Source organism: Myiozetetes cayanensis, unplaced genomic scaffold (assembly GCF_022539395.1).
Source record: "Myiozetetes cayanensis isolate MyiCay16 unplaced genomic scaffold, myiCay2020 scf1, whole genome shotgun sequence".
Classification (NCBI taxonomy): Eukaryota; Metazoa; Chordata; class Aves; order Passeriformes; family Tyrannidae; genus Myiozetetes; species Myiozetetes cayanensis.
The window spans coordinates 38,117,981-38,132,718 of record NW_026086604.1 but is presented as its reverse complement, the minus strand read 5'-3'; the positions used below and the strand labels follow the sequence as shown (position 1 = coordinate 38,132,718).

At 37.0% G+C, this 14,738-nt stretch overlaps 1 protein-coding gene across 1 annotated transcript in view; it reads left to right on the top strand.

Moving 5' to 3' along the window:
- Positions 1-14,738, top strand: part of RP1 (RP1 axonemal microtubule associated) — a 171,464-nt gene that overhangs the window by 66,277 nt on the left and 90,449 nt on the right. Inside the window, exon 26 of the mRNA XM_050322391.1 lies at positions 4,899-5,124. Within this exon, the coding sequence (XP_050178348.1) occupies positions 4,899-5,124 (226 nt within the window). The remainder of the gene's footprint in view (positions 1-4,898; positions 5,125-14,738) is intronic.

Genomic DNA, 14,738 nt, shown 5'->3' with positions numbered 1-14,738 from the left:
TTTATGGGAAGATACTTTGCGAGCCAATTTTTAATATGTTTATTCAACAGATATTTGAAACGCTGCAATGGTTTGACCATGTGCTTTGTTTGAGGATTTGATGTCTGATGATTTTGTCAATGCTCTGTTGCAGAGACCAGCAGAGATTAGTCTCAAGCTGCTACTTGTGCTGCAGTGCTGCTGGTTAGTGCTCTGTCCAGTCCGAAGGACTACTGTGCTAACTCAGGTGTACAGTGTCTAGGACTCTTAAGAGGTTTGTTCAAGGCAGTGTAGAACTATCCCAAAATACATCAGTCTTCTATCTCTGTGTACCCTTGTCGTTTAGGAGGTTTGAGTTCCTGCAATACCCATTCATAGTGCAGTGGAGGAGTGTTTTTATTATATATTTTTATTATTATATTTGCCACATTCTTCAGTAGATTTACAACATGTTTGCTGAGAAGGTTGTTGCTATTCCTCCCTTATTCTGTCTGCACAACTTCCACTAGTCACAACAGAAATTGCATGATTATATGAGAGACCAGGTGACTGTAAATGAGATCACATTATCCTTTAGCAAAAATACGAGCTTTACAAAGTTAGTCAAGAGAATTTAAATAGATAATTTTTGATTTCTCAATTGAGTTATGGAAAAACAGCAACTAACCCAAGATGAACAGAAAATTTTAGAAAAAATTACAGAATTTTTGACTTGTGTCTTTTCCTGAGGATCTCAAAATTTATGAAGAGAGCTTTTCAATGTCCCTGTTGGAGACATTGTAAATGTTTTTCTTCTTGTATAGTTGAGAAAGTGAAGCAAAGAGGGCTTGTGAACTATGTAATGTTTCTCAGAAAGCCTAAAGCAGATTCAGGAGTAGAATCTAGTTGCTTGATTTTCAGAGCAATGCTTTAATCCTGGGACCCATTCTTTCCTCTTTGACTTTTATCAGAACGGCTGTTTCCATGTAAAATGGAATGTTACTTTTGCATCTGTGGTGCTGGAATATTGAGCAGCTAGACTAAGGTTTCTGTAAGCAGGTTGTTTATGAGGGCAACAATGTCAACTTTGTTCTGCAACTTTTTTCATAATGTTCTGGCTGTGAAAGCAGATTTCTAGATGCCAGGTTGCATTCAAGTCATGCAGAAGTTCAAGGCAATTTAGTCAACACAAGAAATGAAGAAGCAACCTTAAGACATAGTGTTTATGTTGTCAAAAGAATATCGTTAGCTCTACTGTGTTATAAGAGTGTTTTCCTCTGAATTTCACTGCAAGAGCAAAATTTGACATATGTTTGACAGGATTCCAATTGACAAAAACTAACATGTTAGCAAGTCAATACCACTGAGAGACCAATGTGATATCTGATCTGACAGCAAGATAAATTGTTCCAAAAATGCAACTGGTACTGAAACTAAATTTGTAATTTTATTATACATCTTCCAGAACATCATATACAGTTGATTTACTTTCTGCCATTGACATTCTTGTCTTAATTTCCATCCAAGAATAAACAAAATTTCCCCCCCCCAAGAACGTCCATAAACAATTAATCAGAAACAGAATATTAAGCAAAAATATTAAGCGTATTAGTAAGCATGTTATCAGCTTGGCAGTGTTCTGTGTTTTGAATAATTTTTTAGATTTTTCAAAAACCTAATGGTCTGGACAGGGCTTCATCTTTTTTCTTCCCCCCCTTCTTTTTTTTTTCTCTCCTACATTTGCTTATTTTTGTGATCTGTTTTCTATCAGTGGTCTGCCAAACATCAGTTGCTATGTGGCCGACAGGTCGAGGGAGGTGATTCTACCACTCTATTCTGCTCTGTTGAGACCCCACCTGGAGTACTGCATCCAGCTCTGGGGCCCCTAACATAAGAAGGAAACGGATCTGCTGAAGAACAGCAGGAGGAGGAGGAGGAGGACCACAGAAATGGTCATCTGGCTATAGCACCTCTCCTATGCAGAACGTCTGAGAGAGTTGGGGCTGTTTAGCCTGAAGAAGAGAAGGCTCTGGGGAGACCTTATTTTAACATTTCAGTACTTAAAAGGGGCTTATTTTCAGTCTTTTAAAAGGGACTGGAAATTAGCAAATGTAACACCCATCTGCAGGAAGGGTTGGAAGGATGATCTTGGGAGCTACAGTCCTGTCAGCATGAGCTTGCTGCCAGGGAAGGTCATGGAGCAGGTCACCCTGAGTGCCAGCGCATGACAATCTGGGGATCAGGCCCAATCAACATGGGTTGATTGAAAGGCAGGTCCTGCTTGACCAACCTGACACACTTAGTGTGAGCGAAAGGCTATGGATGTTGTTTGTCTTGACCAGCTTCATGAAGGAAGGTTGTAGTGAGGTGGGGGTCCGTCTCAAGTAAAAGGACAGGAGGAAAAGGCAATAAGTTGCAATAGGGGAGGTTCAGATTATATGTTAGAAAAAATTTTTTTCACTGACAGACTGGTTAGGCATTGGAATAATTTATCCAGGGAGTCACTGTTTCTGGAAGTGATCTAGAGGTGTCTGGATGTGGCACTTGGGGATATGATTTAGGGGTGATTATGGTGGTGCTAGATGATCTTGAAGGTCTCTTTCAACCTTGATGATTTTATGATTTCGTGATTATAAGAAAGATGGGGACAGACTTTTGGCAGATCCTGTTGTGATAGGGTGAGAGCTGATGGCTTTTAACTAAAAGAGAGTAGTTTTAAACTAGATATAAGGAAGAAGTTTTTTACAATGAGGATGGTGAAACACTGGAACAGGTCGCCAAGAGAGGTGGTGGATGCCTCATTCCTGGAATCGCTGATGATCAGTTTGGATGGGGCTCTGAGAAACCTGGTCTGGTGGAAGGTTTCTCTGGTCATTGCAGGGCAATTGACCTGGAAATATATCTACCATCTTAGATTTTCTTCTGAAAAAAAAACCTAAAAAAAACAAAAAACCAAACAACACTTTAGCATAATAAGATAAATAAATATAATTAAGAAAATTATAGCTTCACTTTTGAACCATCTCATATGACGTGTACTAGAGATATGTACATTTTGCTTTATCAATGGTTTCAGTTTGCATCAGAGACAAAAGACTGATTAGATGCTTCAGAAGTTGAAAGTGGCTCTTTGACAGTTTCCTGGTCCTGACCAAGAATCATGGTAATGAATACTGCACAAAAAAATGGCTGTGATGCTTCTCTTTCAACAGGGTTATGCCAGAATTTAATCATGGAGATGAGGTCACAGGGTTTCAATGTTTTATTTACTAAATTACCCTTTAACACTACTGCACCACAAATAGCAGCCAGTGCCTAGTTTTCAGGAGAGCACCACACTTTATTCAGTTTGCAATAAAGGGTAAGATAAAGGGTAAGAGTTCTAACGTATTTTTTCTATTTATTTGCAAGGCAACCTCAGCAGTCCCTTGCCCAGTGCAGAGGTCTCTGTTTTGTATCTGGGTGACAGGGTTATTATGGCAACTTAGCCTATGTCCAGACTATATTTTTGGCTAGTTTCAGAGCACTTTTTATCTGTTGCTGTAATTCTGCTTTGAGTATTAGCAGCATATTTTTGATGTACACGATTTTATTGCATTAATGCTATAATTGTATCTTCAGTTAGCACATCTTACTTTAACATACTGTTTTAATATAGCAAAACCTACTACTATGGTCATAAGTGTGGCTCTGTGCAGAGTTTATACTACTAGCATAGGTGTCATGATCTCACCCTACGAGACTGAGTTGTTCTGGGCTTGCCTCAAGGGTTCAGGGAAATGGTGTTCAATTAGGGCTGCAAGACTCTCTTCTGTGATGGTCATTGTGACCAAGAAATGTCGGTGTTACACTAACCTGTGTCATCGCCTCAGAAAATGTTTTGACAAAAGAGTGAAAGGGATATGTTTCTAGTGTCTCTGACATTTCCTGTCTCCACAGAGACAAGAGGCATTACCTTGTAGTCTTCCTTTGTAAAGAACACTGAAGTGGAAACTCTCACTCTGGGGCAGACATTAATATTACCATCCAGAACAGACACAAAGGACCTTCAAACACAGACCTTAGTTAAATCTTTTTTGTTGATTTGGACTACTGGGACAACGTTGTTGTTAACTGTTTGTCAATCTGTTTTTTGTTTGTTTTGCTTTTGTTTTGATGAGAGGGAGTACAAAATTGTTATAATGGTAAAAGAAACAACTATTTTTTCTGGGTTTTTTTCTCAGTGATTTTTTTCCAAAATACCATAATCTTTCAAACACAGTACTGAAAATTAAAGTGGTTAACCCTGCTTTTGTGCTTAGATTCTTGCCATCAGCATTGCTCAAAAAACTTCTACAACCCAAAACATAGTTGCTCTTATTTCAAGGCTGCAGTATTCAATGTGACATAGTCATATTTTATTGTTTAAATTTGCTGCAGTGTGGCATCAGCACTTACAGAAACAGTTAACCCTGTTACACCAATGCACATAAAAACAGAAGTCAAAGAGAAACCTAGCAGACGGATAAGTGGTAGGAATAGTTAATAGCACTCTGCTGATGATAACTATATGGACTCTAAATATATTATTTCATACAGCAATGACTGAACTTATTTCTGCTTGTTAAAGTATTTGTCTAGAAATAGAGATTTATGTTATAACACTAGAAACTGGATTCTGTGAAGAGGTGTAAAACCAGACTGGAATGTCTGAGCTCTTTAGTCACTTTAAATAATATGGTACTGAAGTCAATAAAATTACACTTGCAGACTACTCTGTAGGCTTCTGCCTGACTGCTCTGGGATTCATTGTATATTAAGGCTTCATTTTCTAAAAAACCCCATTACTCTAGTCCACGTTAGCTGCACATTTAGTTTGCATGCTCAGCGTAAGAAGGATGGCTAAAAGACAACACTGTAATTTGTTACTAAAATCTGTAATTTTTTTTTGTTCATTACAGATTAATCTCAGAGATCTTGGGCAGCTATATAAAATCCGCATTGGCCATGACAACACTGGAAATGATCCCAGCTGGTACCTGGAGGAAGTCAGATTTGAAAGAGTAGTCCCTCTTTCCGATGAAGAGATTTGTCTCCCCATAGAGTGCTGGCTTGCGGAAGACAAGGATGATGGTGATACGTGGAGAGAAGTGGCAATAAGAAACCCTGCAAAGGAGCTTTTGCCATGTACGTGCTCAGTATTTTAGATCATAGCCATATCCTGTGAGTTTATGACAGCTTTTCATGTTTCTACCAGGGCAGACTGCCCAAAAGCCAGCGTGACCAGGAAGCAATCCCTTTCCAGTTACTTTCTAGCTCCCCAGAAGCAGGAAGTGATCACTTAACCTCAATCCTGTCCTTACCAAAATCAGAATAATATCTGTGGCCAGTGCATGTAATCCTTACACAATTTTTGATCTCTCAGAGTGCCTGTACATCATTGGCAAATACTGCTCTTTGGAGAATGGCAGCAGGCAGGAAATCAAGGCATATCAAGGTACATAGTGTTATGTGACATCCAGTTCCTTTTATCAAGTTTGATATCATCCTTTCTTGTACTGCATAAAATATTCTTTACCAGAAATCCATTATCTGAATCATCACAGGTGTTTTTCAAATGAGGCTCGGGTCACAGCCATTCACACAGGAATTGTTAGCTGCAGGGTGACACTTTGGTACTTCAAAGTTTACAATAGCTTTGACACACTTTGTTCTCTTCAAGTGAAGTAGGAAATAGCCCATCATATAAGGTTATTGTTTAAAAAGTACCTGGACCTTTATGAAGGAATAAGGATTTGGTATAATCACTTAGCATGATTTTTTAAAAAATAGAATTCTCTTTATGTATAGAATGACAACAATGCAACTGATGGCCAATAATGTTTGACATTACATAGATGGGTACTACCATACAGCAAATTGGATTCAAACTGATGCAGTGAATTTTGCAAGGAATCAGTGGTTGAACATAAAAAAACCCATCATATACTTAGTGACAATCAAATCATTTCAAAAGAAAATATCAAAGAAGTGAAAACCTTCAAGTCAGAAGAATACAATTCTCTGAAAAGAAACACATTAAGACTGTGATGTGTGAATGTTTTATTATAATGGCCAGAAGATGCTGAGAAACATGTATGAACTAGGTCACGTTTCCCCTCTGGTCTTTTTTTATTTTCTTCATTTTAAAAAAAAAATTATTCTGCAGAATATTTATTGACTTCAAAAAGGGATTTCAAAAATGGGACTGATCTGGATGAACCAGACCCTATGAACATTAACTTTTACCACAGTACCATAATGCACTCACAGTGACATATATGTAGTATACTGAGACAATAGGGAAATAGCACAGAAACCAATTAAGTTGTATGACTAATCAATTCAACATCAATAATTCAAATCTGCATTATGTAACCTAAAATAGCCATTCATAGAGAAGTACTAATATTCTGGTAGGTGCACTCCAATTAAGTGTTTCTACATGAAAAATCAAGCCAGTTCTATCAAAGGCTGGGAATATATTTAAAACAACACATTCATTTATTCTTTAATTATTATCTTACTGCATATTTCCTTATGCTTGCAGGAACATTATCTTAATTAAAATACATGTCTCAAGTATGAAAGAACAGATACATTAGAAAAATTTGGAAATTTCTTGAAAATTTAAGTTTTGCTAATTAATTATTGATTTTAAGCATATTTAAATTGAACATCAATATAAACTCAGAAAGGAATCCAAAGGATTTCCTACTTATTTTGTCAAGAACAAGCAAATGAAACACTACCCATTTGCATTTTTCATTTAAAAGCTAACTGCTTACAAGTACTGTACAAATCACATCAAGTCACTTTCTCTAGCAGAGGAAACGATGTACTGTTAATTACTCAGTGATGACCTGATATTATTTGATAATTTGTATCCTGTACTTCCAATTCAATCTCTTATCTTCTGGTCAGATTTGCTTAACTATAAAAGTGATGTCCTAGAAAATTTAAACAAAGAAAACAAATGTAAACTAAGGACAAAACGCACTATTTGACTTTTTTTTTTTTTTTAACTTCTGTTCTTTAACACTTATCCTATTGTTCAGCTTCCCTCTTAGAAGAAAGGATAATTTTTGCCTTATTCTTTTTCTTCCTTTCCCCAGCAAAAGTCTACTATGCACCAAAAATGGACCCAAAGCCTTGGAGCTGATTTTTGATTCCCCAGCTTTCTCTTTTTCTAGCGTCTCTTCTTAAGATCTGAATCTATTTCCTGAATCTTTTAGTTTTTCTTCACCTTCCTCTTTGAATATTCTTCTTTTGCATCCAAATTTCTCACCTTGGTAACCCCTCTTAGTTTTTCTGTCTGTTTGTCAGCCACTTCAAAAAATTGATACTAATCTGGTCTCCTACTCCCAGTGATGATTTCATTTCTTTCTCAATCTCTACATCACACCAGTCTCAGCTTCCTTTCCTAACTCTGGTTTCTTGACCCTCCAATATATGTCTGCCTTTGTGTTCCCCTCTTTTCTTATTTTTTTCACTTTGCCAAAGCTTCCAGGTCTGTGGCTCCTTTTCCTCTTCCTATTACATCTTCTCTTTTGCTTTTTGAGCCTTGGAGATTTAAAAAGCTTCAGCTGATCTATCTTTGAAGTTGTCCCTGAATTAAGCATGTTGTTGAACTGGATGATTCCTGAAGGTCTGCTCCAACCTGAGTTTTTATGTAATTTTTCTATGCAGTCTCATTTTGTTTGGTTTTGGTTTGTGTTTGGTTTTTGTTTGGTTTGTTTGTTTGTTTGTTTCTTTTTTCTGGCAGATATTTTTAGGTTACCAAACTTTACAAGTATTAGATTGTTTAATTATTGCTGTTTTGATAGGGTTTCATCCCCTAGTTACGTTGTGATGCACAAAATAAAAGAAAAATTGTTCAACTATTTTCTAAGTGATAGGTATTGGAAATTAGTAATCATGCCCTGAGCTGGTTGAATCTTAAATATCACTCAATGAAAATAAGAGAGAAGCCTTATTTTGAGTGCTTTTGACTTAGCTTTATAACACAGGAATATTACAAGAATCAGACCAGATATGACAGCTCAGTGTAGGTGAAGGTGCCACAGCTGCATGGCCCCAGGTCCATCCAGCAGCAAGGCTCAGCACGTGCTTCTGGTCAGCACAGAGAGAGAGAGCACATGTATACATGTGCATATAATGGCCAGCTGCACAGATAGTTCTACAAACACCACACCAGCAGCCTCATCCTGCTCCCTTCTCTAGCTGATCAGGATGGACATCCACTAGTGGAACTATATTTGTGTGTAGATGTGTATGAGGTAGATACTTCCGACAGTAGGGCTCACACACTCTCTCTGCTCAGGAGTTGCCCCTGGATCTCAGTCTTCCCAGTTGCTGGCAACTGGACATATGAGGCCCTGAAGCTGCAGCCCTGTTGCAGCTGCTGGTACAGACCATGTCCCACATGCACACATGCATGCACACCCAGAGCTATCTCCCCTTTAGAGACACGCATACACTCTTGCAGGTCTCACCCCTAGAGATATCCTCACCTAGCGGTGTGTCTGACAGCTGACTGGGACTCCCGTGGTCCCTCCAGCATTCAGGTGCTCATGTGGTCACACCTGCACTTAGAGACATGGTCTTCTGACCCCTGGTCCCATTCCACTCTCTGACAATTTTACTCCCTTCAGTATCTCCAGCTGCTGTCAGGCATGACTCCAACTTGGTCTCAGCACCTAGACCCCCAACCCGCATGTGCACATAGATCTGATCCCTCTGTTTTCTAACACCTGTTCCTCCTCAAGTCAGAAAGACAGCCATCTCTTTCCCTGCCTTTAGTTCCCCCTTAAATGTCTCATAAATCCCGTGCAATCACAAAATGCTCTTCCCCTCTGCCCTCTATTTTGTCCTTAGGCAGCAAACCCCAGAAGTATGGTAGATACTCCAAATTGACTCACTGTGATAGGTTTTATGCCCAGACACTGGGACTGAGACTCTCCTGGGAAAGCTCTGGAAGAGAGTGTCCACTTCTCTAAGTCTTGGTATGGGTTTCCACCTGTCCTGGTGCCCCTATGATTGTGGAGATGGTTCCACATCAGACTGTGGGATGATGGCTCCTGTGATGGGCCTGGGAGAAGCCAGAGCAGGGTGTTAGCTGGACTGCCCCCTCCCAATATCTGCCTATGTTCTTTCATGAATGTGCAGAGCATTTTCACGCATTCTAATGTGGACTGTCTTCAGATATGGCTGAAGTTTCGATCCAAAGGGGTATGTGATACAAGAAATGTTGAATTTTCTTCCTGTTGTGTTTATATGAACATAAACTTTAAATGAGAATATAAATGGGTGAACGTGTTCTGTTCTTACTCACATAATTGAAGGAATAACTGTACTGATATGAGCTAAAAGACAAATATTGAGACTGAAGCAAGAAAAATTCCAGCTCCAAAGATTTAAAATTCTTTATCACTTGGAGAAATGTGCAGGCAAATACAGAAAGGTTAGATGTGCCTACTGACTGAAATAGTGCAAAAAGATGACCAAAGCAAATATTAATGACACAGGTGTTAGCTCTACAAAATTTTTATCCCTGTTTTATCACTCAGGAGGCACTGACTACATAGGTAAATAGTCAAGCTTCTCTTTCCTATTGTAAAATTCATTAGCAAGTGTGTTTTTTGCAAATCTGATAATTTTCATACATGTTATGAAGAATATGTATTTTTTAGACTGTTGCTCCATATAGTAATAGTGGACAATAGATATCATTTTGTGGAGATTACAGTACGAACTGTAATTTTGATTTAGCCTTAGTGCTGCACCAACCTGTATCTTTACCCTAACATCATGGCAAAATGCCAAACACTATTTGTGAAACCTGGGTAGGAAATAGCAAGTAGTAAAACCACAGAGGTTCAATCCTACTGTTTGACAGATTGAGCCACAATGACCATTTAATTCAAGCGGGCATGTCATATGGCAAAAAGGCTGAACCTGGAGCTGTTCTGTTATCTTGGAACACCATCATTAAGGGAGGACTGAATAGAAAGATTTTGACAATTTTAATTTTGTATATCATTTAACATCTCTCTGGGTTTTGTGCTCTTTGGCCAACTTTTCTTTTTACACTAGCAGCCTGGTGGGAGTGGATTTGCTCAGTGAAGCGTTCAGTACTAAAAAACCACTTACTTAAGTGTCCATTGTCCTCTTTATATGAGTTTAGAGGAAGCTCCCACAGACTGACTGCCAGTTTGTGGCAAGATTGTCATCACTGTGTTCTTAGAATGTATTATCTGGTTTAGTTTCATCCAAAAAGAATCTAGGTTTTTTATTGCTCTAAAACCACTCCATGCTGCACACCAGAAAGAAGGAAGGAGAGCCAACCAGGGGATTCAGTTCCTCTATTCAAACTAATGTGTGGTTGCAGGCACACCAGCGTCACTAAACACAGACAGCTGTAACATGGAGGAAGCTTATTTAATATACTTTGACTAATAAATGATAAATATATTTATCTTGAATTCATCTGCTCTTAACCAGAATTCTAAAATAATGACTCTTCTTTTAGTAGAGTTACTTTGAAAAGAGCTGAAAGTGGGACAGCAGTTTATACTAAGTCAGCAGAAAAAGACCAGTATTTCTGCAATGAAAACTTTCATTTTCATATTCTTAAAAGTAAATTGTTCTTTATTAGGTTTGTTTTCTTCTCCCAAAACATATCAAAATATTAACTCAGTCTTTATTGCAAAGCAGCCTGTGATGTTTGCTTACTGTTTATATTTTTCAAATGAAAATGTCATAAGTCACTGAATTCTGTACATTCCTTCTTCAGAAGGAACTGATAGTTGTATACTGTTCCTGCAAACTGGGACCAAACCCTCTCTTACCAGTGGAGAATGATCAGGAATATATTACCCTTCTATATTGGAAACCCTGATTCAGGTGCCCAGAATAAGAAATCTGGAAAAAAGGTTCTCTAACTCACATTATGTTGCCTTTAGTATGCCCTTAGATTACCTTTTCTTCATAACCAAGGAAACTTCCTTTCTCTCTCTTCTTTGTCCGAGGTAGTTCATGTTCTTATGTTATCAATAGATACCAGAATCTGGATTTGGGATTTAAAAAACACTTGAAGCCTCATGATAGTATCTCAAGACATAGCAGTGGTAGCATTTTTATAGACTCGAGCAAGTAGAAATTTGGTACTTCTACACTTGACTGCTCAGTGACTCCTATAGTATTTTTAATATATTTTATTCTGTCATTTTTAAACACAGTTATTATACTGTTTTAATGTCTGCCTTTTAGAAGCTGCCCACCTCTGTCTGAAATAAATTTATTTCCCTTTTCTCAACTTTCATCCATGCATTCATGTTGCAGAGTTTTCTGTTTAGTTATAGTGCTTATCTAAAGTTACCCTGTTGGCAATCTGAAGATTTCAATCACTTATTTTCTGAAAGGTCATTTTCTTTTTTGCTGAGTGCTAGCTGAGATTTTCCCCTGCTATTCTGTATTAATTAATCCTCTTATATCCTTTATCAAAGTTACTGTGTTTTCCAAGATGTTTTTTCTATTACTTTGATGTGCTATGGATTGGACAGATGTGTAGATGTGATGTGAGTCTAACAGGTCCCTCATAATGCTGAAACACTGTTTCCTGACTTTTGTTGAGCCCTTGGTTTTATGATATAATTTTCAACTTACTTTTTTTTTTTTTTTGCCTATGAGCCTACCTCCGTTTTTTGTTACCCCAGTTTTCAGTTGGTGTAGTTTCACTGAATCAGCCTATAGTAAAATGAAAAAACTACTACAGAATAGGAAATGGGCCATAGAGTTCTAATTCTTGGAGTTTTGGAATGGCTTTTTCTTCCTGCAGTGAAGCAGGTCTCCATTTCAGACGTGCTTGGCAGCAGGGGGCTTAGAATAGGTCAGTTACTCAAAAGAAATTAAACCACTGTCACAGAGTCTGAACATATTTGCTAGGATCTTTTTATTTTACTCCCTACACAAAAAACTGTGTTTTGTGAGCAATTTACAGAAAGCTACAAACAGAAGAATTTCACATATGGGGAGCCTTTCTGTCTCAGCAGTACATTCAGTGGGTAGGTTAGTTATCCAGATTTGGTTGTATTGTCCCCTGTGCTCATCAAACAATCGATGTACTTTGTCTTATCTGTTACAGAGTGGCACCATCCTTCTTGTTCTTACATTTAAGCAATCTCTAGCTCAGGAGCCATTAACCCTAGGACCTTTTGTAGCTGTTCTGCAATCTAGAGGAACTGCTTGACAAAATTTGAAAAAATGTCATCCTCTCAGTCTGGTCTGTGTCTAGGTTTCCATTTGTACAGAAAAGGCTTAATCTCCACAGCCTGTTTAATGAATGTTTATATGAATGTGCAAGCATTTCACTGTAGTGGTATGTTGTAAGTAGACATGTGCAGTGTGTTTTGGAGAATATTTTCCTTGCTCAAATTTCTGTGGGATTCCTATGAGATGCTTTGTAGCATATACTCCAGTTAAGGGATATAAAAATTCCTTTTATTATTCTAATATAGTAGCATGTATTGTTGATTTGTAGAAAAATTTAAAGTGCAAATTGGTCTTTTTTGTTAAGAAGTTTCATTTATAAACAATGCAGATTGTGCAGACTAAATAAATGCCAGACCTAATGTTTTACAGATGGTGAGAGATGTATAGACACAAGGAGCTATGAAAAATATTTTCCAGTTTTTTAAAATTCAGCATGTGCATGTTTTCTACTTCAGACTGATTTATTTAGGCTTGTATAAATGGAAAGCTGTATTTGATTAGATCATTATCATCTCTCTAGTTACCACAGACATGCACAGTGCTATAAAACGAACTGTAATTTATTTATCTGTTAATACCTTCATGTTGTGTTATAATTACCTCTTGTTCTGTTCTTGTGTATCCTCCCTCCAGAAATGAAAGAATTTGCTGGTATTTTGGTTTTGTAAACATTTATTGTTAAAGGGTTTCTTAAAAAAAAAAAAAAGCCTTGAATATACATTAAAATTCTTCTTATTGTTACTTAAAACTTTTATTTTTGATCATGACAATGATTTATAGGTGTCAGTAACACAAATACCAGTCTTTGTACATAAACAGTCATAACATAAACAGTCTAAACTCTTTCCTTTGCTCCAACAGATGTCTCGCTCCCACAGATGTTTTGTATTTTTAAAACTAAGAATGTAATTGTGTAAAAGCGTGGAGGAGACTTCATTGAATATAGCCCTGCTTTTACTATCTGCAGAATATTGCTCCATGGGTAGTATGGCCCTGTTAATAAAAAGCCTGGTAGCAGATTAAAATAATTGTTAGCCTTTTTTTTTTTTTTTTTTTTTTTTTTTTTTGAAATGGGACCTTTCCCCTTTCAAACTTCAAAAGATTTTACCCCTTCATGATCAGTGTGGCTCTTTGCTTTGTTGCACATTTCCTGTCATAGTTTGCTGCCACCCCTTATCCTCTGCCCTTTGGCCAGTTAAGATTATACTAGGAGTTATGATATAAAATGTAATTTGGTTATATAGCTCAATTATGCTACTTATCAGGCCGATTTATCTTTGTTAATTGCCATTCATATCTACTATTTGTTTTATCACGATTTTTTTAATGTTAAAAACCTTGAAACTAATTTTTGTAGTGTTCTGTCAAATTTTTTAATTGACGTGCGTGTATGTTATTGAGATCAACCGTATGCCATGGGTGGTGTTGGTACTCTAAAGCATGGATGTCAGAAATGCAATGGATGCTTGGAGTTACAGAAAATAATAAAACTGATCCAGGAACACCACTGATATTTTGGGTCACAGTTGCAACAGCGATAAAGAGTTTAAGACGCTTTGTTTACCACTTCAGGGTGATTTAATACAGATTGAAAGAAATACCCTAACTTGCTTAAGCATGCAGTCTATCCATCAAAATTTCTCCTATCTTTTGATAGATGTGGGGCTATTTTATTTCCTAAAGTACTTGCAGTATTGTTTTACTACTTGCTTAGCTTCTCCACTGGGAATCAGAAATAGCTGATCTTGAGTGATGGTGGATGATGTGATGTTTGAATTTTATAAGCTATCTCGGGATCCAGTGAATAAGAAATTTATGGTGATTCTACTAGGTATTTAAGAGTAATAGTATTTTAATTAGTTTTTGAATAATATTGTCCAGTTTCAAGCATTTTGTTTTAATTTCTGTTTTCATCTTAGTTACTCCTTAAATGTAGTGTTTAATTGTGTTTGTTAGGGCTTCTCTTACCTTTCATCACTCCCAAGAACTATTAAAATTATACACTAATGAAACAGTAATCTCCTCTCTGATCTACTACACAGCAGCAGAAATAGCCAGCTGTGATTAGAATAGAAACACTGCATGGAAAAATCACCATTAAGATGCAAAAGGGATTGTTTGGTTTTTTTTCAAAATCACAATAAGAAAAAATGTGATAAAATATAATAGTATATGATCAGTATAAATAATTTTTTAAAACAAATTTTCATATCTGGATAATTATTCAGATTATATTAGTGTGGTAGAAAACATGTTAATACAGTAACTCTTAATTGTATTCCAGAATTCTTTGAAGACACATGGATATTTTTTGTGTGTAAGACTAGACTAAGACTAGAGGCGTTAAAAATTTGTAAATATATTTTAACTGAGAGCTGGTTTTGAAACTGTTATGATTCACTAGTGACAAATGTTGAAATTTTCAAAAGCAAGATGACTGTTCATTTTTCATAGGTGAGGGAGCCTGTTCATCTGCCTGCCAACCTTTG